Source organism: Bombus pascuorum, chromosome 4 (assembly GCF_905332965.1).
Source record: "Bombus pascuorum chromosome 4, iyBomPasc1.1, whole genome shotgun sequence".
Lineage (NCBI taxonomy): Eukaryota > Metazoa > Arthropoda > Insecta > Hymenoptera > Apidae > Bombus > Bombus pascuorum.
The window spans coordinates 13,229,341-13,254,250 of record NC_083491.1 but is presented as its reverse complement, the minus strand read 5'-3'; the positions used below and the strand labels follow the sequence as shown (position 1 = coordinate 13,254,250).

The 24,910-nt window shown below is 32.6% G+C and overlaps 1 protein-coding gene across 2 annotated transcripts in view; it reads right to left on the bottom strand.

The window, feature by feature from the left end:
* The window catches only part of LOC132906234 (SAM and SH3 domain-containing protein 1-like), a 376,602-nt gene that overhangs the window by 17,477 nt on the left and 334,215 nt on the right, over positions 1-24,910 (bottom strand). For both annotated transcript variants that reach the window (XM_060958233.1, XM_060958235.1), the window contains exons 6-8: positions 6,543-6,704; positions 6,116-6,172; positions 2,282-2,348 (exon numbers count right to left, since the gene is read on the bottom strand). In XM_060958233.1, the coding sequence (XP_060814216.1) occupies positions 2,282-2,348; positions 6,116-6,172; positions 6,543-6,704 (286 nt within the window). The remainder of the gene's footprint in view (positions 1-2,281; positions 2,349-6,115; positions 6,173-6,542; positions 6,705-24,910) is intronic.

Sequence of the window (24,910 nt, the reverse complement as noted above, 5' to 3'; positions counted from 1 at the left end):
GTATTTATTTTTATCTACATTTAATTCAAAATACATGTTTGCTGATATCGAACGCAACACTGGCCAAACTTCATTTAAAAGATATTTATTACGTTTAAAATACAAATATATAAATAAAATAAAATTGTAGATATATAATAATATAAAAATTTTAGAATTTCGGTCTGTTCAATGAAAATACAAGATTTTAATTAACTTTAAATATAGAAAAATAAGTCTGTCTCTACTACGATCTATATCAAATCTTGAGCGTACTTTAAACACCTGTTAAGCATATAAATCATTCACAAGTCAAATTGATCAATTTCATAAATTCTTAATTCGTAATTTGCTATTATTTATCTCATACGTTTTTAAAAAAAGATCTCACGCAAATAAATAATTCGTTTTCTCAAAATTGAACGTCAATCGTGCACTTATATAAAAAAATTGGAAAATTGATAAAAAATAGAGCTGATCAATTTGGCCCATATATAAAAAAATACTGTATGAAATTGATAATTCAACAATAATATTAAAAAACGAATTGAAAAAAGATATGTAATTTAATAAAGCCAGTCTTACTGCTCCCTTTCTCTCAAGCAATTTGAACCTCCATTCTGTTTCTTCCTATTTTATTCTTACTCCGAAAGAGAAATTCTATTAGCATCGACTTATCAAACGGTTTTTATCGGTTCGCGCAGCAATAGTGGATGGTAAAAATTCTTCTCGGAGAAATTGCACGGTGTTTCGTTTGGTAAAGTGTAGCATGGCGCTAATGCGTGGTAATTCGAGACGCGAGAAGACCTCGAGTGCCGTTGCTGGTGCGAAAGACTGAGCGAAATCAAGCGTCTGAGGATCGTGCACGTGCGTGTGGGCGCGAGAAAAAATGAGGGGATCGGGAAAACGAGCCGCGGAGAAAGCAGTCGACGGTTGTTGACGATAACGAGATTAGCCAGAACATAGAAGGGGCTTCGTGGCTTGGTACTATTGCCTTCGTCGACTACGTGATCGCGAATAAAACTCCCCAAGTCAGTGATAAATCGGTAATAGGAAATTTAAAGGATGCTGGAAACATTACCCTCGATACTTTATTCGATCTTCTTTATGACACCCGATATTTGTTATTATGTTTGATCAAGTGCTTTTTCTCATATACTTTCATAATGGAGAAGATAGGTTGATTTATAGGATTTATAGGATCAAGTAGTAAAATAATGCATATAAGTAGGAATAAATAGAATCGCTTAAACAGAGTATTATTGGAAGATAATTGAATAATTAGAAATAACGTCGTTATAGCTACAAACAATTTATAGGTATAAGAAATCTACCGACAATTATTACATAACTAGAGATAAAACGTAAAAAAGATTTTTGTGATTTAAAAAGGAATATGAATGTAAATAAGAAGGTTTAGCATAATGCTAGCAATACTTAGATTTCATATAAACTTTATGAAGGTAAAAGAGCTAAGGGAAAGAAGAAATAACAACGAAAGACATGTTAAGAATATCTTTGAAATTTGTTTTCATAAATAAAAAAGTATTCAATGATGTAATTTGTCTGAAAAAAAATGATACCAAAAAATTAAAGCAACGTTATAAATCTTTGGATTGATAGTGGATTCTTAATGTTTCACACACGTGAGCTACTCAATATTTATGCTAGTACTTTACTGAAAATAATTACAACGTGTTACCTGATTGAAAGCTATTAAAAGTCAACAAAATCCTAAATGTGCACACTAATTTTGATTCTTAATATTCATTTATAATACGAATAAAAGCAGATTGAGAATCCTAGAAGAGTTGCAACGTATCTTTCAAGTAGAACGAGAAGAAACATTTACATATCGTCTTCGACATCTCAGAACAAGATTAACCTAAACTTTCATTCAGATCCTAAAACAAACAGAAGATATTCCTTCAAAAGTTTTTCCGTTTAAGAGAATTTTTGTCTACGGCGGCAATTTCGTTTCAGTGCACCGAGATTTCTTGAAAAGAAAAAGAAAGCGGAAAAGGGACAGAAGGGGAGACGCCGTAGAACGAACGCGTTAAATGAGTCCCTAGAGGGTGCGGGTGAAACGTACGAAGTGTCAGGCGTTTGGGAGTCGATTCTCAGACTGGCTGGCACGTGCAAGTTCTGCTCAAGGTAGACACACTGGTCGTGTACTATAACAGAAGCACGCACACAGAAACATACCAAAGACGTGGCCTGGTTGGTTCGAGGAGACTGGGCTATAAGTTGCAGAGAGACAAGGCGACAACTAGCTAGAGGTTACACTCCTTGACGTACTTACCTCCAGGGAGCTGACCCCGTCCGTCTCGGCCAAGCTGCATTAAACCCTGCCGGATGTCCCTCAGTATCTGAAACAGGACAATAACGAGGGCGTGAATGAATCTCCGTTCGACTACGTGATTAGAATATACATTAATTTATAATGGAAAATTTGTTGGAATATTTTGAAATATTGAACCTGCAGCACGGTGACCCCACTACTCTGAACTCTTATTATATAAATCTTGGTTCGCCACTGCGCGATTATGAAAATATATTTATTTATTTATAATAGAACATTCTTTATCTGAACGTCATTCTTTTCTTTTTTTAATTTTTGAACTTGATTAAATCTGATTTAGTCATGAGCGATTTCGTTTGTTGGAAGTTCTTTAAATTAACTGAATCTGAACCATCTATAGACAATTTCGTCTATTGCAATTTTTTGAAGTTGGTTGAATTCGAACCACATTTATTAGTGTATTATGCAAACGAAACTTTCTTCATAGGCCACGAAGAAATTAGCGAATTCTTATTATATAAATTTTTGCCTTTCTGTGTGACTAGATGGTTGTTCCTCGTACCGTAGAAGAAAAGGTGTTCACATATCGATTCATCGATATACATTACGTAGGGTTTAAAATCTACAAATCTGCCAAATTGTAAAATTATAGATAATAGTAATTTATATATTTTATTATTTTTCTATTTATTTTCCTACGCTGTTTGCCTATATCACGCGAAAGGTTAAAATAAATAAGTTAAAAGAAGCACAGAAACAAAATATAATATTATAAAAAATATAAAGTTCCGTGTACAATAGTCCATCCCAGAGGATACATTGTTAAAACGAAACATTGCCAACGTTCATCAGGAAGTTTGTAACGGAGAAAGAACGAAGGGTAGTCGTTGTATCGCATCTACATATACAGTTTATAGTAACGGCAGGCGGGATCCGAATTTTAATTACGCGAAACTGACGTTTCCATACACGCATATGCGAGAAAAGTTAGCCTGGTCCTTTCAGAGAATTGAAGGGATTGAAAAGGGACCCCCCCAAAATTAGCCGAAACTGGCTGGCTTCTCTTGGCCCTAGGCTACTCAAACAGGCAGAAAAAGACAGGAAGAAATAAAACGGAGAGTTTCCTTTGAGGTTGCGAACAATATGGAAATAAAGGTCTGTATCCGTGTAAAAGTTTTAGTGTCACTTCTACCTTCGAAGGTTTACTGCTCCCTAGGGAGGATCTTCTTTTCTTCCCTCCCTATTCCCTACCTTCTATTTTCTCCACCAACCGGTTGACTTCTCCTTTGCCACGCGAGAAACTGCGGGATAATCCCGTGGGCGACCACCTCGTCAACTATCCTCGTCATCATTCTCCCCTTTCTCCACTTTCTGCTTCTTTTCTTGTTCCAAGTATTATACGCGTCATTGATATGACATTTTAGACGCGTAAGTTCAACTTTTACGCGGATAATTCGTGTCATTTGTTTAGTGTGAGAAGCTATTTCTTATTTCAGAGTTATTTGCGATTATATAGTACATACATAGTATACAGTTACATTACTATAGACGACCTTCCGGATAGTAATTCAGTGAGAAGTGCGAAGTTGGATCATAATGTTATTTTCTTATAATACTTGCTAATGACAAATGATGGATGATCGTTAGACGGAGTTAAGATGACAAACGATTAAAACGAGATAAGTGACAGAAATTAAGATTTCCAATAGAAATAAAGCATTTCTGTTAATTTCGCTACTAATGAAATTTATTGTTTGAGTACTATTCATGGAAGAATATTTGACGGTATTATATTCAACGAAGATATGTTAGTACTTACAAACGTGGATTAGTATCTTAGCTTCGTTTCTATTTTTATGTTTTCTTATAAGTAACTTATAGTAAGCTATAATTATTATAAGTAACAGAATATGTAATAAATACCCAAATATTTTTCTATGTCAAATGTAGATACTAAAAATATACCTGGATTTATTATATGTTTCATAGTAATAAGTACAATTATTCTTATTATAAATATTTTAATACAAATTAAATTAATAGTTATAACATAAATGGGCACGAGAAACACTAAGAACCCACGAGGGTAGCACTTGATGATAATGGTACAGCATCGATCATACATATGTGATTCGCAAGCGTGATGGTTATGGTCGGACACATCGAATTCACACCTGTGTAGGAATCGAGGTGTTGAAACATAATTAACCTGTTAACTCGAGAATTACTTGAGCAGAAACAACCCCTACGCATGCAACTCCCAGTCCATACCAGAAACAATTCCATTATTTCGTAATCTATTATTGAAGTGAATGACGAAGCTACTTTTAAAAATAACTAACGTGTATAAAAAAACAGCTAGACAATATCGAAAATCGAGATAAAATATCAAACCAATCTGAAAATGTATAGGTATAAGAGTGATTAAAAAAATGTGTAAAAAGCAAAGTCAATCAGTTTTGAAAATTTGTTTCTCAGATGAATCAATAGTAATAAAATGAGTTAATATAGTAAAGAAATTTTGATAAACTTCGTATTGAATTTTAGTCAGTAAATTGGATGACAAACTCTGCTATTACGAAGCAGCTTAGAAACTTTTGTCAAATAATCCCAGATGATCCAGTTGGTCCCTCACGTTGCCCGTCCCAAATCTTGACCAGTCCTTTCCGCAAACTTCAACGATACCATTCCGACTTCCCTCTCGAGCTACGAGCTCCTTTACGAGTTTCAACTTCTTTCCACACGTGTTTCGTCCATCTCACTCGAACAAGAGGAAAAGGGGATTAGTGCTTTTAAAAAGTTATCAGTAATCTTCTGCGAGACTGGCCTTATTACTCAAAGTGTACACCAATCTTGTCTTCATGTGATAATTTTGATATAATTATCACACCACTTACTGCTTATTATATTATGTATATATGTATTGTATATAATATAATATGTAATATATTACGTATAATATATTATATATAATAATATAATTAATCAAGATATATCAAAATATTTTCATCACTAATCTAGTTGAAATTTTGCATACTCAACCTCTTTTTATACAAAAATAGCCCGTTATAGTATTGTTATAGGAGTATACTCAATATTTGCGAAAATATGTTATATTTTTCGAAATGTTCATGATTAAAGATTCATTACTGTATTAAAGTAGAATCGAAGTATTTAAAAATCAATATGTTTATGCAGGATTTCAAGTCTAAAAATTCAGCTAGATTATTTCTCACAATCAATTTCAAATAAAATTAGTAGGGGATTGCGGAGGGCAGATTGGGTTTTTAATAAGTTCTATCACCCTCTGCTGCCATTTATTGTGTAAATTATTTTTAAATTAATTCTGTTCTTAAATTATTCGACAATTAAATCATCCTCGTTTTAATTGTCTCTATATTATTCCCAAAATTTATTCGATGAGATTTTGAGAAAGATATATACATACGTTGCATTCGTAATATGCTGTGATTCGATAAAATAATTGTCTTTATATAATGATTTGTTATATCATTTATACGATTACGCTTTAATTGTCAATTGTTCATTAATCATTACGATTAATTATATCTTATAGATAATACTAAGAGCAAAATAGAGGAAAATAATATAATTTTCAAGTTATAAAGGTTGATAAGCTTTTACGTTTGACAAGAACGATAACAAAACTAGCTAAACTAATGCACCATTAAATTGATCATGCTTATTGCTTTTATTCGCTTCTCTTATGAATTGAATCTAACTCACTTCCTTTCTTTGATATTCGTACAAACAAAAATTCATTAGTATATAAAAAAAAAGGGAAGAGTGAACTTTAATTTAAATTGCACTCACCTCTTCGTGTTCTTTATGAAATCGTTCCTTCTTTCTCAGCGCCTCTTGAACCTTCAGCTGGAAAATACAAACCAGTAAAGTCCTCACTATATACCGTATTGACCAAAAATTCAATAATAGTACAAACAAATATTTGAAAACTTTTAAAGAATTTTATATAAAACAAACGTACCTAGATGAATCAATTTCAATTAAGATAACAAAAGACGTTGATAATTAAAATAACAAAAAACTCGCAATCTTTTTCTTAAAAAAAATTATAATGTTTAATAAAACGAACAAATTAGACAAAATTATTAATTAAATTTTATGTTTCAATTTTCCATTATCTCTGATAAAATGAAAACTGTAACTTATAAGTTATCATTTAATATTTATTAAATATAAATGATACATATAAATGATAACATATAAATGAAAATCATACCCTATGTATGGTTTCCTCGAAGCTATTTGGCTGACCACCGTTCATTTGCAAATATCTTAATCGATCGTAATCTCTTGGATCCACCATAGAACGCAAAATTGTGTGTCCCATATCTGGTCCCAAGCCTAATCCACTTTGCAGAACACTATCTGGCGTGTCCACCTATCATTAACAAATCGAACAATACAAAATTATTTAAAATTTACATACAACAACATTTTCTTACATATAGATTTTTATAACTTTGTCTTTATTTAAATATGAATTATTCTACGACATTTGTGATAGTGTAAATAAAAAATAAATCATGAGAGGATATAATCGTTTTATTTCATTACGCTACAGAATGGTAAATTCCAACAATAACCGAATGAAACCAAAATACTGTATACGAAATTATTTAAGGAGCGTGTAATTAGAAATCATAATGAAAGTATGAAATAGTGTTTTTGCACATCATTAGTCGAATAATTAAGACAGAAACTGGAGTATTTTGACAGTGATAACTTGAGGCAAAACGTTCTAGGCGTTTGTAAAGAGCGTTCTGCCGCGAACATGATTTTAACTAGAAAATTCATCTTTGCCGCGAAATTATATGGGACATTAAATAATAAATGTCATATACAGAATATTTAAAAAATGAAAGGGTAATGAAATATTATGGTGAACATAATAATAATAATTAATAATTATCAATAATGGAACACTTTCTTCATCAGAATATCTTAATTTGACAGTGAAAAATATCATAAATATTTTAGTAATAGAATTAAAAAATTCAAAAACGGTAATAATTACGAATGAAATATAATTGAGTAAGGTTGAACAAAAAGGAACAAATGACAATTGCAAAACAGGGAATCAAAATTCGTGAGGTGTGACATGGACAGAGAAAAAAAACATTTTCACGAACGCAAAGGTTATTATCTCCTGGCTGAAATTTAATTAAACCGCGTGGCATTTATGTTAAACGGATTAAAACCATTTGTTTGCGTTCACAGGCTGAACTTCGCAAATACAACGGTAGAGGTACAATCCCTAAGACTGAATAATTCCAAGAGACAAGACTGGGAATTTACGTGATTGTTCCCTGTTTACTGGCACCATGTTGACTTTTACCATACTACGCCATATGTATAGCTAAGGTGGAGGAAAAGTGAATATATTATACAACCAACATAGAAGCTACTTTTGAAAAATCTGTCAACTCTTGTCAGAAACAAGGTACGTAGCAATAAAAATCAGAACACGACAAATTTACATTTACACGACGAATTTTACATAAGTACTATATTCTACAATATAGTTAATTAAAATTTACATTCCTTCGTTAATATTTACATTCTATATGTTTTTTATATATAATCTATAAATTTTTTTTTATTTATTTTTATTTTATGAAGCTAATATATAAATTTATATTCTATGCATTTCATAAAGGTATAGTATTCGCTACATATTTTACTTTCATTAATTTTATTCGTCCCAAAAAAATCATTTTTATTCTAATAAAAGGTGCTACAAAGTTAATGTGCTTTATACTGAGATAACTAAAATTCTGTTTTCTTAGATTTTTGTTATTTTGTATAGTAGGAAATATATATTATTATAGGACCTTATATAAATATGCCTTATTTAAATACAAATAGTCTTTTTATAAAATCCGTAGACTTCTGAGATTAATTATAATAAATATAAAATGCTCAATAATAAATCCTGTTGTCTGAACTCGACCTAAACAAAACTATAATATTAATTAATTAAAGAAACCATTTATTCATTCGTGAATTTTCACGTTTAAGCGAAACTTTTACAGGTCACCTTGCAATTTATGAGTTTTCGGTTCTTGGAGGTGAATAAAAACTAGACGCCAGTGGACAACGACAGTTTTATCATGCGGTTCAAATCCATCAACAGGATAATGCCTGTATAAATCCGTCATAGACATGCACCATTAACGAGAATTTAATTCTAGGAATTCGAGCCGCAACGGATAAAAACCCCGGAGAAATCTGTGTATTAAAAGAGGGCTTGTCTTACCCAACACTGGAAAATGTGCTTAACTTTTAGAACTCGCTATTAGACGCAGTATGGCCAATGAGCTTTGACTCGTGTAAACCAACAAACTGTGTGTTACGAGTTTATAGCACACCTAAAATTCTTCCAGCGAAATTTTATTATTGAACCGGAAAAGTGCAGCAATAGTCGGTTACGTAATATTGAAACATTTTGGTTCGTAAAGTTGATATTAACAAATACTTGGCAACTTTCGATTTCTGGAATTTCCTTAGCTTACTGTTAAATTAAATTACTGAGATAAATATAGAGGGTGAGCGAAAACACTGTAGTATATTATGTTATAAATATTAAAACTTATATACAAATTGTATGATTCTAACAAAAATTAAAATTAAGATATTTATAGTGACTGAAGTATCTTTTGTTAATTTCAACGATTGTCTTTCATTTTTCAGTCATTCTGTGTTTCATTAGTTCTTGTCGTCCTTGGATCTCAAATTTTATTTCTAGAAATTAAAATTTTCTACTATTTGGAGTAAACATGGTAGAGATGGATTAGATTTTCAGAAACGTTCAAAAATCGAGCATTTTAGGAATATTATATATTTTTCGCTCGTGGGTTTATGTGGTGAACGATCTTTCTTGAAGTATGTAAGAATCGCAGCATAATATTTTCATAAATAACTACAGAAAGAGGAAAATAAAATTTCAGCTGCTGGGCCATTCCTTACACTACGGGTGAGATGGGTCATTTTCACATAACTTATAATCGCTCATGAAATTGGTTTGCGGTAACTACTTTTATTGGAAAAGGTTTTTTAATAATGAGAGAAGAAGACTCTATTATTATCTACTATCACAACTACTATTATTACAAAAGTACAAAATATATTATTTATAGAAATATATAAAAAACATTTTTAAATACTATGAAAGTTATTTATTAAACTCTTGTTATTTTCTTTTCCTTTTTTGCCACAATGCTCAGGCATGATTTTAAATATCGGACATCCTTCATGAATCCATCGAGGAAAGACAACACATTTAATACAGTCATCTTCTTTCGTTGAATCATTATAGTTTTCACTGTATGCGATGCATACATTTTCGTTCCAGTTCTCAAAATCATCATCAATTTGTTGTTTTGTTTGAAGAATGTTTAATTAAATTTAATTGAAAGAGCTCTAATTAAATCAATTCAAAAGACGCACGCCTAACGGATATTTTTGAAATTAGATGCGTACTCTGTTTTTCCCGGACTCACTTATATTAAAAATGGGATTGGAAATAAGAAGGTAAGTAAAGGATAAAATCGCTTGAAATTTTCACAAAAGGTATATTGAGAGCATTTTAATCATTTAAATAGAATAGATTAATTTATCTTCTACCATCAGTCCATTCAATGGTCTTTGTACTTTTTACTTCGCAACAAACATCTAAATTATTCATTCATTTCGTAGTAATTATGTATAAAAGAAATTTTAAGGAACGAGTCTCGCAATATAACACTAATTAATTAGTTGCAAATTGAAATGTGTATAAAAGTAAAGGCGAGATAAATAAGTTATTTATGTACTATGTAGTGCATTCTTCTCGTCACTATGTTAATAATGGACCATCATATTGTTATGTAAAGCTTTGCTAAAGTTTGAAAACAGATCACTAGTATTTTTATATTAAAATTAATACAGAATTAAGAAATAATTAATCATTTTGACCCGTTCAAATTGTTAATTTTCCAATTAACGAGGAACAAGATCCCTTTTGGAAATATTATTCGATTATAAATTCGATGTTGAAGTTCGTAAAATAACTTTGTATTAACAACTCACATTTTTATCTCATTTCTTTTCGCAGTAACTTTTACGAGACTACACCAAGAAATGATAAATTAATGAAAGTGGCGACAATTTCCTTCGCTCCAATTTACAATAATTAGTGTAATTGTACGGTATCTAATACCATGATATTAATCCTAAGACCACTATAATACGAAAAATAGCTAATTTGCTGCAGTACATTTAACAAGTAATTTTAGCTGGACAAAGATATGCGTATATAACACTTGCTATTCTTTTCGTCGGAAGTAAATGTACAATACGTTATTATAATAAAGAAGTTTCATTTCTGAAAAGTGTCGAGTAGACTGAAGCGATAGAAATAAATTATGCAATCCAATCACACAATGAAATTGAACTTATCAGTAATCAATAAAAATCAAATAAAATCAATAAAATTTGTTCGATTACCAAATTTGTTCAGCTCTTCTAATTCAAAATTCACAGTTTCCATGTGTATTTTTATGGAAAAAAAATTAATTTAGATTTCATAAAATTAAATTGAACTCATGGTAAGTATAATAAATGGAACGAAAAAAATTAGATAGGGCAAAGTTATGAAAATAGCGGAAGTAGCAAATTCAAGATGGAATTCTACCAAACGTACACCTAGGTCTAAGCGTGTGTTCTTCAATATTGGAAGCTGGCACCGCAAAAATTCTAGTCAGGGCTCTAAAATAAAAGTGCTTGTCAATAAAGAATCCAGTAAGGTCTTTCATGGGTATTGGGTATCGTTCCTATACAATACAATAATTTCTCAAAGAAAATAGCTGAACAATAATTTATTTGTACGATATATTAAATAGTATTATCATAACATTTTTAACGCGTTTATCATCTTTCAATAAATATAAAATTATTTTATTATTTATAACATTTAAAGCAGCACTCTAAATTGTTAAAAAAATAATCTTATTATATTCTAACGAAATCAGTATATAATATTCATTTTTCGATATTATATATAAGAAATTTATACAATGTTGTAATATTATGAAAATAAGACTGGAAAGAATATATCTGGAAAATTGAAATAAAAATAATGACAATACATGTGATAGTTGTGATATTTGATTGTTATGAAACAATTAAGGTGAATCGTTCTATTCAAAAACGCCATAGAATAGAATGTTACTACATGAAAATTTTCTTAAAGGAACACGTTATTCGAGGCACGCGGTTTCCAGTTCAAAATTACAAAAGCAGCGACCGCACGAAATGCACGTCCTTCGATATCCCAGGCAGGTATTGCAAAGAGATTCTAGTCACGAGCCTCGACATGTCACTCAGGTAAAAGCGTTTTGCAGCGAAGAAATCTGTGGCTTTCTTAAATCTGATGAAGGTATTGCGACAATGTTGTACATTTTACTTAAAATTACAATTAAATGTAAAGTGTTTCTTGCTTGTTTAAACTTTTAAAAAATGACAATACACATATAATATAACATTCAGATACATATAAGAGAGATACATGTAAGATACATGTACAAGATCATTTTATTTACTTAAACAGATATTAATGAACTAGACAAAGAATTGACCGATACGATAATATAAGGTATATTTCATTCTTTATTTTGTTTCTTATGAGAAAATTCGCGAAGAAACTCGTTATTTTTGAAAGAACAAGAAAATAGCGAAAACTTCATATGGTGCACTTATCCGACATAATAGTTAGGTTGTCCGAAAAGTGTCTTTCTTTTACAGACACGTCTTTTACAACGACGCATCTGTATACAAACATGAAACCTAATCTGTCGAACGTTGTGACTTTTATTTTAATAGAACAAAATGGATCATACGTAATTCGATAAAATAATATAAAACGAAAAATGTTGTGCATCTTTATAAAACGAAAGAAACATTTCAGACGACCTAACAGATCTACAATTCTTATATATCGATAATGTTATCTTATCAAAAACTTTTCAGCTCTCTTTTTACATCAATCAATTTATTCTTAAATTCTTAATCTGTCAGAACATTAATGATCATTTAGTTTATCATATATCGTTTTTGATTTAGTTGTTTGTCTATTGTATGATTTAGTAATTTGCTTCAGTATAAAATATCAGTCGCCTCTTGTGAATTCGTCTGTATCCTACAAGGTTGCTCGCATAACTGGAAACAGTTCAATAATTCGGAAACTACGCCACTGACTTTAATCTTTCTGGGCTCAAATTTTATAGGTCCTAGGGGCCTTTACATATGTGTCAGAGTTGATTCATATTCATACCCCGTAGGGGCTGAAACGAGGGTCGACTTAGAAATTTCAAATGGGAAAACCTATATAAATTTATTTGTAAATAATATGAATTTATCCCGTCTTAATCTTTTGATTTTATCCTGCATGAATTTCCAAAAAGAATGAACTATATTAGACTCGTGAATCTGAAAATCGATAAAATTCAGAAATTTTTTCACGACTCGATTAAACACATTCCAGAAAATTGAGAAAATAAGATAGTATCATTTAAACAGTATTTATTTTTCCTAAAGCACGATTCTGTTAATAATTAAAATGTATCGTACAACTTCTAGTTATGTGAGACTATCATATTATAAAGAAAAAGAAACAAATACGTACGTTCCATAAACAAAAATGATAAAAAGTAAATAGTTACACAAGCCAGATGTTAGGAAATAAAAGTGGTACGTGGAACATAAGGTGTACGAGTTATAAAGAAGCTAGATAGTATGTGATGCCAAAACCGTGACAGTGGTTTCTGTTTACCGAAAGGATGGGGGTAATCTCTGCAAACGTCACCAAAACTACGTACACGTCGAGGACTATGTGTGTATATCGTAACTACCTAATAAAACTCGAATCTACGACGTGGCGTCGCGACGGCTCACGTTAATGTCTCGCGAGACAGGCGACGAGTTAGGCCATGTGACGTTGACACGCTGCGGGGAAAATTGTTGACGTGGTAACGTGGATTTCCACGTGATAAAACGTGTGCTACACCATACCGAAACAAATCCTTATTGAACAGTAAAAATTTTATTTTCTTTCGTAGAAAAGTAATCTTAACATTCGTTTCTACGGAAAATTAAATTCTTTGCAAGCTATAAGATTTCTTGCAAGGTGGTTGACTCGACGTCTATTATTCATCCTTCTATTGTCACATTTGTGTCACGTTTGTGTCATTCGTGGTATTAAATTTTTATACATGCATCAAAATACTGTCCCCATTGATAAGTAGATTACCGATATTTTTAGAAATTTGTATCTCTATGAATACAATTTGTAGAAATGAAAAGCATAGAGAAAAGAATTGTTTGAATATAATTTACAATAATATATAGCCGACAAATTTTAAGAAATAGAATATAAATAAGAAATTTAAAAAATTGAATGTGGATGGAAATTGTTTGATGTAATTAAAAAGAAATTTTTGCATTTTCAAATTACCCACAAATGAATAAGAATCCGCAGTCTACAGATAAGTATGAAATACAGATAAGAAGCAAATTTTTTGTGCGCAATAGTACTTTACTTTGGGTAATATCTGGACATAGAAATATCACACACATATATACATCTAGGTATCTCTCGACCGATACAGAAAATCGTTCAGGATACATCGATGCAAATGAAACGGCGTGGCCACGGAAAGAGCTATGGTTCTCGTCAAAATGTTTTACGCGATATGGAAGATATATGTCATGAGTATGCAATCATATTTCATACAAATTTAGTAAGCTGTCTTGCGACAAGTAGCTCACAATGCCGATTTCAGTACGTTTTGTCACGACAATTGAACAAATGGTACATATATCCATTTTGTCGCTCTTCATTATTCTATCTGTCCCGATATCAATGAATTCGTTAATATATTCCTGTTTGCATATTCCTATTAGATGTCATTTTAAGCTTTCATTAACGAATTTTTTACAGAATAATATTAAACATATTTTTCTGTCTTCCTTTGTCCTTGCAATTAAAAAATTATCCTAACAAAATTATAATAAATATTGTATGGTATAGATTAAACACAGAATATAGTTAGGATAGAATTTTGAAATTTGTTTAATCTTACTGATGTTTAATATTTGGATTGATTCTTCCTGACTTCAACTTTGATAGGTTCTTTTTAAATAGATTACTTGTTAATACTAAATATAGTATACTATATTTACAAAAGGTTGAATTTTTGAGACTATATTTATCGAAGCAATGTACATTTTATGGAAAGGAAGATGAATTGTTTTAATAATGCATGAGCGATGAAATACGTAGATTTATCCATAAATCATCAGATATAAAACTAAAGAAAAATAAAATATACCAAATAAGTGATAGAATAAGTGGATTTATCCATAAGTGATCAGAGATTAAATAAATATAGAATAAGCTATGCTACTCTATTATTGTTAATTTTATATCATAAAATAAAATTTGATAACAGCTTTGTTCGCGACTGACACAAGTAAAATACAAAATATGACGCCAATACAGTTTTTTGTTTCAACTGCATTGTTCATTGTTATTTCTACCTTACAATCTACATAAATAATTAGTTTAGATCGCATAATAGAACTTTCAGATTGTAATATGGGTTGCCGCAGTAGCTGCAACTCGTTTCGAGGTTATTTCTATGTTGGCAAAACAGCTCTTTTGGAATAATATACGCGTAATTGGTTGTAACCGATTTAATTAAAGTTGAACCGTTTAAACGGCACGCTTTCCTCTATGAAACTTCAGATAAGCGAGAACATAGTTAGCCAAGCAGTTGGATGACTAAGCATATTATCGTTTAGATTCTTTATAACCATAACTGCATAATGTAGTAAACACTGCGGAACTTTGATTCTCGAGTTAAAAGCACATTCTCGTAATGATAATTAGATACTCTATACCAATGTGTGAACTTAGTTTGTGAATTACTTAATATACTTCATACAAATGCATGTTAACAAACATTTTGAGAGATTGAATGTCTTCAGTTTCAATAGTTTTTCACGCGCAATATGATTGCAATTTTATATTATTGCGAATTTGCCTGAAATATAGAATTAAGAATTATAGAAATAAAGTATTAACACTTTAGAAGATATTAATCAGATAGTTAGACAAAATTATTATTTTGTTTGAAATAACAGGAATTACAAAGCTCGAAACCTACAATCAAAGTATAATCGAAGGAAATACATATTAGCAAGATAGTTTGAAAAAAAAAACATAATTGCTACATAGGAAATAATAGTATCAAGAAAATAATTGAAGAAGTCCAATAAATATATTTTTGCGAATTTTAGTAATCGACGACATTATAATGGTGTAAATTGTATTTCATATTTTGTAGACAAATCTATTTATTCCCATTACTCATTCAATTAGTATATTTAATTCTCGTATATTTATTGCTTCAGAGACGTAACGTTCAATAATGATTTAAATTATTCTCATAATGCTGTATTTTAATATCTGTTCATTTTTCTTTCTAAATATTTTAAAAACACAATTTTTTTAAACTATTTTTAAGAGAAGGTCAGTTAAAAGTTAAAAATCTAAATAACCTGCAATTTATTGGTCCATTTTCAAAATCCACTAGTGCCAAGTAATTCCTAAATCATTTTTTTTTAAATTCAAGTCACAAAAATATTTTATCAGTTCGATAGTCTATAATTTATCAACGTGCACTGGCAGCAGTTTTCAGAGATCAATTCTAAACCTAGCTGTCCATGCGCGCCTGATCGACGCGTAACATTTAAATTGCACGTAATTCAGTAATGAATTAACGCGTTGAATCTCGACCGTATAATTTACGCGCAGCGATTCATTTTCGTTCTACGCTTTTATCGGGAATCGGCGATTTTAAACGCGAGACACAGGAAATGCACAATCAACGAATTATTCATCCAAAATGTATTGTTTTTTACATGTTAATCGTGAACATTGATTTATTTTGATAACGGTTTAGTATTTAATTGCGATTCTCTTAATCGTAAACGTACAGTAAATTCTCTTATCAAATAAACACAGTTTAATTTATATTTCTGAAATAAATTTGCTTACTGAGGTATCTGATAAATTCGGTTACTTTCGTTTAAAAGCAATATTTTACCACTTATCTGACAATGAGTTATCTCAGATTTATAGACCGACCGTTCTATGGTTTGGACGTTTCTCATGATAATTTTCTTATTACATTCTCTTGATGGTTCGCGCAATTACTGTCAAAATGTTAAAAGAGCTAGCTTATTAAGGACGATGTTGATTATTGAGTGTCCAGTTGAGAATCATGGTGCTGTGACTTATTGCTAGTTCAAAATAACTTGCGTAGTATTATGATATATTATAATTGAGTCGTATTGACATTTTTCATAAAATGGTGTCTTGTATTTCTTATCACAGAAGATTCGATATATTTCTTCAAGTTAAATGAATTGAAGGCACTCGTTAACTCACATTATCGGAATTTTCAATTGTAGTCAACTAAATATGCAAGCACACATGAAATGTTTTGCGAGTAGTTGATATCGTCTTTTATTACAATAACATTGAGCAGTGCAGTATTTTTTGGACATATAATTTTAGAAATAGAACGACTTTATAGATTACTTTTAGTCGTAAAAAGTTGGATTTATAAAGGACCAGCAATAATCCTGGAAGTCATGTCCTGGAACAGCACGTGTTTGTCACGTGCAGTTACCAGCTAAATTGTATCCATTGTTCACCACTCAGTTACTGAAGCGACTCAGAAGGGCAAGAAAGTGCATTTTGTCTTCTTCCATTTACGCATCAAAAAATTGCACCCTCGCAAATACATCGAACAAAAAACTATGACAGCACAAACTCACCGATACGAATACACTAACATTGACATAAGACATAAGATATTTTCAGAGAAACGAACGGAGCTCCATAAATATTTCTTAATAAATTCACGTCATGTAACTTATTATTAGTACTTAATAAATTGCGCAGCACACGGTTATTTTAATTCACAATAAAATGATCAACTTTATTCGAAGGTCGCAAAGCTTCCAAATGGTTGCTGATTTGAAATGAATGTTATTTCGTGCCACAACAAATACAGTTAAAATGTTTCACGTCCAATGATCCAATATTCTAATTTGTATCGCATGTTTATGATACGCACATAATTAGACATCGTGATTCGTATATTTCACAAAATGAATTGTATTATTAAGTGCAAAAATAAATAATAATTATTGAATATGTAGAAACACTGATAGAAGACAACTGCAGAAAATATCATCGGTACGAATTGTATTCATAGTACGGTTAATATGAGCGTAAGTTAAAGGAAAGAGATAAACATACAGAAAATTACGCCGAGTTGGAAGAAGAGCGCAAGCAAAAATTAAAATCGAGCCTAAAGCAAACGAAAAAAAGGGAAGGGAATAGAGAGAAAAATATTGAAGGAAAAGAAAGAAGTCGTCATTAAGGAAACGAACACGTGGAAAGAGCTGGCTGAGAGTTCGGGTTGAAGAGTTCGATAGAGAAGAGTGGCAGAAAGCAAGGGGTAGCGCAAGAAAAAGGGCGAGAAAAAGGGGAAGGAAACGAAAGGATTGAAAAGGACCTTCGCCAGAGGCCCTGAAGGCTAGCACTGATATCTTGTTTAATTAAGCAGACTCGAAAGTGCGGCCCGGCGTCTTGTCGTGGTAAGAAGCCGACCTATTGTGAATCTCAAAGCTTCCATCGGACGGCACTCGCCACTAAAGAAACCAAACTACCCTCTTCTTTCTTGGCCTCTCCTTTAGCTGTTCTTGGTCATCTTACTAACGAATACCGACGCTGAATTTTGCATGTGTAAATATACATCTGCGTGATCACGGTGGTTTTCACGTTTTTTATTATATTTATACGTGTAGATGATAAGCATAGTAATAGCTATAAAAAAACAACATGTGAAAAATATATATAAATAATTGAAAAAAATCATGGATGGATTATACTGTAAGAACTCGTTTAATTTAACATTCTATGCGATATAGGTGGAGTATTAAGAATTTTATTTAGAAAAATACGTGCAATTTAAAATTTATAATTTACAACAAATATCAAAACTTCATCTATCTTTTATACATACTGTAAAATAAAGCTCCAGGTAAGCATCTGTGTGTTTGGGCTAATCACGAGAACCCACTGGACGGATTTTCATGCGGTTTTCACCGCAGAGATTTTAAAGAGCATTTCTCGAGTAAGGTTTACGTGCGTGACTTTGGGGCGGTTTTAAACCATGGATCTCTACGATATGACCACAAGGGACTGAGCAGGAACCGAAAATACGAACAAGAAATAGGATATTCACTCGGGCGATTTTTTCCCTGCTGTCGTACTTTGTTTAAAATCCCTACGAACTATATCTTTCTCTTTTCGGCTTGCGGCATGTCAGAAGCTCAATAACCTCGTTGTTTGACAATCGACACCATTTTACGGATTCCAGCACGTTTATCGAGTCGATCGAAATTCATGAAATCGTCAGACACATTATTAAAAAAGATTATACATGTAAGGTCTCGAAGAATGAAAGATGTTTTCTAAGATTTATCAACCAGAGTGAACTTGCGTCAGAAAATGATTAGCATAAGGAATCAAATAGCGAAATATACAACTATTTGTATTTGCCAACATATTCATCAATCTCTTTTGGAAAAAGAAAGAAAATGATAAAGGAATCTTCATTCATTAGAAATCCTAAAATCTATTGTATATTTTCTTATAATAAAGTACTTATTTATAATGCTTGTGTTTATACTATTTGTTTTCAATCCGCAAATCGTTAAAAATAGTTCATTAAGAGCATCCTTGTAAACGTAGCCGCGAACGTAGTAGAAAGTAGGAAAGGTTGGAAGCTCGGATTTCTCTGCAACTCTCACGGAAATTGCTTATCGGCGCGGTGCTTTCTGGCTGTCCATTTTCCCCGCAGAAAAACCGTTTATCCCACACTTTTCTCAATCGCTCGTGCTCCATCTCCGACATGTAATCAAGGATCGACACTTATCCTTGCACACGTCCTAACAAACTGACCGGCGAACCGTATTGGTCATTAGCGCTCATGTTTTTCGTTAGTCGTTTTAGCCTTGCCATTCTGCTGTCTGCAGATGTTAGCACCAGAGACAACAATGTCTATACTATCGCAATTAGAACACAGTGTGCCCGATTTTCTTTCGATTACTTATTCTTTTATTTTTATCATTTCCAATAATGATTTTTTCTACCGCTTTTTTTTTTGCGACTATCGCTTCTTTTCTATATACCTATCGTATATATTTGTTTATTTAGATTTGAGTACCATCGTCAAAAGGGTAAGCTTTGATAGAAGAATTTAAAAAATAGAAAATAACAGTTTTTTGTTTAGGACTACCTCGTTCGTTATAATATCGCCTAGAGAGTAAACATTGTCGAAAAACATGTAAGAAACGAGGAATAACAATTTTATTTCTTATTAGAAGCTTTTTCATGAAATTTGGAAAATAGTTTTAAAATTAAACGAGAAAACGTCTCTCCGCTCTGTTGGACTTTATGACGATATTACAGTTTGCTCGAGATTAGAATGAAGAAGTTCTACGCAAAGATGAATTATTATACAGATACAGCAAGGAGATGTGTAGCCGTAGCCGAGTAACTCAAAATGTTAGATTCTTGAGTTTTATGTAAGCAATTCTGTACTAACGAGTCGCGTTTTTTTATCCAGCAACGAAATGAATACCGCCGGAACTTTTCCTTTTAACAAAGCAAATCGTCCCTGCTCCGGAAAATTGTATAAATATGTTGTACAATCGTAACGTTTACACAGTTCATGAAAGAAGAGGAATCTGCTGGAAATTTCTTTACCGAGTGAAGCGGAACAAAACTACGTTCTTAAATACGAGTAAACAAAAATTAAACTAGCTAAGTTTGTTTCTTCGGACTAGAAGAATTCCTTACTTATGTAAAGTATTTTATTTATCGTAGATTGCTTATCTAAAAATTATTTACTCTTATCGATACAAAGAACTGCGTCAAAGTAAAGTTGCTTAGTTCATTCAGGACCACCTTTCCGAATTTTCAAATTCGAACACATATGTGTGTGTTATATAAAACATTTTGAAATTTCATTAGCAATATGACGAGACATGGTTGTCATGATTATATAAGTAAAATTTGAAACCAATATGAAAATTTACTTAGAAGTTACGAAATATTTACTACAAACATATATTTAGTAAAAAAATTAGTATACAATATGAACAACCACTTTAAACATATAATAAGTAGTGTATATTAAAAGTTGCTACATATTGTAACTCTCAAAGATTTTACTCTACTATATCTCTACTAGAGAAATTTTGCAAATTCCACTATAAATTTCCTCGTGCTTCCATAACATATTTTCTAAACGAAACTTTACATGACAGAATAATAAGGGTCAAATAAAAGATAGCAATTGACTATAGTAACAGCGACAGGTCAAAATTTATTATTGACTATAATTGATCAAATACTTTTGTGATCGCTGCGAAATATAGATTCGCATCAAATTTCCAAACCTGTTTCAAACTTTACCAATATAATCACGATAATCATGCTGGTCCCATTATAGCGCTAATGAAATTTATAATATATTCATAGACGGTCCAAATACTTTCGCGCAGCCATTGTATATTCATGATCGCAACCGAATTAAGAAGAACGGCCGAAACGCCGTATAAACGGGTTTTCTGGTCATTAGGAGGCTTTGTTGTCCGGCTTAACTAATTTAGGAAAATTCGCCTTTAACGGCGGCCACCAATTTGTTTCGCTGATGCGATTCGACGGTGACGCGCGTTGAAAAGAGCACGAACGCGTTCAAACGAACCGTCTAGACAGTCCGCAATCGATCAACCCCACTTTAGAGAAATCTCACCGTGGAAACGACGACGACGTCGTATGAACTGCGTGCCGCGTGCGTGCGGTACTGTGGAACCGTGCGCAACTCCACACCGCGAGAACACTAGACACGGCACGAGTCTCCACGCACAAGGCGGCACAATTCTGACGTTTCTTTCTTCTATCTTCCTTCTTTTTTTGTTTTCTTTCTTTTCCTTTATCGATGTTTCATCTGGTCGTGTACATTTACTAATTAGAACGAGGCTGCTCGAAAAGCACGTTGGATACGCCTCCGGTTTCAGCTGTACGCGCTACTGCTCAGACAAGAAAATTACAGGGACCGTGACATTGAGACTTTCATTGGGACGCAGCAGGCGAAGACAAAGAGGGCGTGCTGCTGCACGGGAAAGGACGGAGGAAGGATTCACGCCGAGGCTGAAAAGAGAGACTGAACGACGGCCATTCTGTAGGCTCGAAAAAGGTGACGAAGACGCGCAGATCCAGGGAAGAGAAAGACAGATGCAGAGAAAGGAAAAAGAGTTCAAGAGACGACGAGGGTGATGTACTATATCGATCGCACCTGAAACACCCACCTTTTGCTGTCGCGGTCTGGTTGCGTCGCTTTCCTTTCTATCGTCCCTTTCTTTTTTTTTGCTTTTGTCCCTTCCTTTTTTTCTGTTTCTTTCTTTTTGTTTCCCACCCTGTGCAACGTGCATCGATAAAAAACACTGGAGGGCACCGGATCCTCTTAGCACTCTCCGCAACATTTTTCGATACACCATAATTTGGGATTATTGGGAAGAAACAGCCACGTAGTAACCATTGAATGGACTGCGACGTAAGCTATGTTTACATTTTTCATAAATGACTTTAAAAAATTTGATCTTGGAAACGATGACGGAACATTCAACGCGATATATTTCGTTACTTTTGAATTCATGAAGTCAACGTATGTTATCTGCATATGGCAATATAGTATTTGAGCAAGTTCAATTATTGCAATCAACAGCTGGTTTGATGTAACCGATCGTAACCACAGTTTAACCATCCCGAGGATGTAAGATTAGTCTAGAAACAGCGTGAAAGATTAGGAAGACGAAGCAGAAGCGATAAAGCGTTACGAGGATGCGACGTGTAAGCGCAGCAGGGTGGTAACGGTGCGCGGCCAATGAATATGAAACAGTCATTAGTTCGCCAATCCGGAATCACTTAGAAACGCGCAGCAGTCGGCAGACAGGGAATCAAGCGTAGAGGTTGTCGGTGCATTGAAATGCATTGCCTCGAGGTCGTTCGTAGACATTAGAGGCTGGTATTCGTGTGATTATCGTATCCTAGGAATACGAGCGAACCTAGTACAGGAACATATTCTGCCACTAGGACGCTAGGACGATCTCTCGAGCGATAAAATCGACGGCTACATTCGCGCGTTCGTCCACTTTATTGGCCAGTTGTGGATCACTGATAACAGTGATAACGCAAGATTGTGCCACGGCCGTAAAGCGCATCTCGCCGTTATTGCGTGAAGCCGTTTCGAGCATGCGTATCGAGTGCTTTCAAGAGCTGATCAAGGGATAAATGGAACTCTCGCTGCCTGTACGCTTCCACGCTATACCATTTGGTTAAACAATTTCGTTTTACGAGTAGAAAATGCCAACTTCGCGATAAAAACGGTCCCAGTGGACGGAAATTGTTTGATTCGTATCTTACGGGTTTGAATGTAACGATAGTTGCAGATCGAAGTGAATTCGGGATACAGAGTACGCTTATAGAATAGATGAACTTTGATTTTGCAAGAAATTTTAATCATTTCTGTCAACTATGCGATTTAGGATATTGAATTAGTATAGGAAATAGAATCAGTACGAATTACACAATTGGCTCAAAATAGAACATAGTATTTTGGGGATTTGGGATTTGCAACGATTATTGCAGAGAAAAGTAAATATAGAATTTAATGTTTATAGGGTGGAAGAAACTATTTTTATAATTTTCAATCATTTGTTGGTGATCTTTTAAAAGATCTTTTTTCTATAAAGCAAATAGGATAAATAAGAATTGAAATAAAATTGTATAACACAACTTACGAATTCTTCTGTGAAAAAAATATATTCCTCGTTAGGATAATAAGCGCATAATTATATATATATATATATATATATATAATTTTAACTAATATCAAATATAAAGTTATATTTTCGTGTATAAGGAAAGTAGTATAAGAACGCGTTTCATTACTACGTAAAACGACTACAATAGCCTAAAATAATATCTAAGAGAAAAAGAAAGAAGAAAGGGGGGGGGACGAATGACATCGCTAAATAATTCCTACTATCTGGTAATTGTGATACAGTGGCAGCTGGTGTAGAGCAGCCTCATGGCGCTATTTCGTCCATATCGGCCACTTAACTGAAACGTAAGAGAACCAAGATAGCGTATACATGTCACGAAGGCAAAGAAAAGAAGTTGAAGTACAAAGCATAAGCTATAGTATCATGGAAAATACGTTTCAATGAAGATTCTCGTTAGTGTATATAAGGAGGCACAAACAGACTGGCTTTTATTCTAATGACGTTACACAGTTTTACACTCAGATAATTTGTTGGAAATACCATACAAAGAACATACAGATAATTTCAACGGGGAAATTGACGGACTTTTATCTTAAAAATGATGCAAATACGTCAAGCACAGCTGGACGTCAGAAACCAGTTATAAAGAGATCCCATTCAACCATTATTAAGATGTATAATAAGAGTGATATCAATGAACAATAGAAATCATTGAATTTCATCCTCTGACTTCTCAGTCTTCATTCTCATCCACATAATCTGTGCAAATTTAAATATGAGTAAAAGTGTAAATTTTCACTCAAGCAATCGAATGTTGCTAGTATCATATTACATAAAATACCTATATTTTTAATCTATTTTTTTGTAATAATATTTATTTATTTATTTCTTTATTCATAATTTAATTCCATTGTCCTCGAAGAACGTTTAAGTAGAAACTTTTAAGATTGGCAGTAAAGTAAGAATTAATAAAACTTAAGTATATGAAGCTCCTAACAAAGTTGTTATACTTGCTAAAGTTAGTGACAAATTTTTTAACTGAATTTATTCACTTTTAGATTTCACTGAAATTACAAAATGTCATTAAATGTATGACTACGTATGACTATATTTTATTTCATAAAATGACAAATTATTTGTAGTTTTTACAATTTGACTTGATTTTAAATTGATCAGAATACAAATTAAACGCTACTAGACTTTTTAAGTGTTTACGAAACGTTGTCTACGCAAATAAACTGCATTTGATGCAAGGATAGAAATAAGCTAAAATTTAATCATCAATCTCAGTTAACGATTGTTTCACACCGGACTACAACAGTCTTAAACTGAAATTTAGCACATGGATTATTTAGCGGCGATTCAATGAGGATCGACAACAGGTCCTTAAGACGGTCTAAGCACTGTTCGAGTATCAATCCAAGTTTTGTTATTTCAACAAACTATCGTTTGGAACTCGGCGCTCCCTCCTGGCTTCATACTCATTCCAAATTCTCTTGCCCTAAGTTAAACGATGTTCTACGAACACTAATGAAATGTACACGATAGTAGTCCTTCGATTTGAGCCGAATTTATCGATTTGCTACTACGGTTCACAATTAAAAATCAATGAAATCA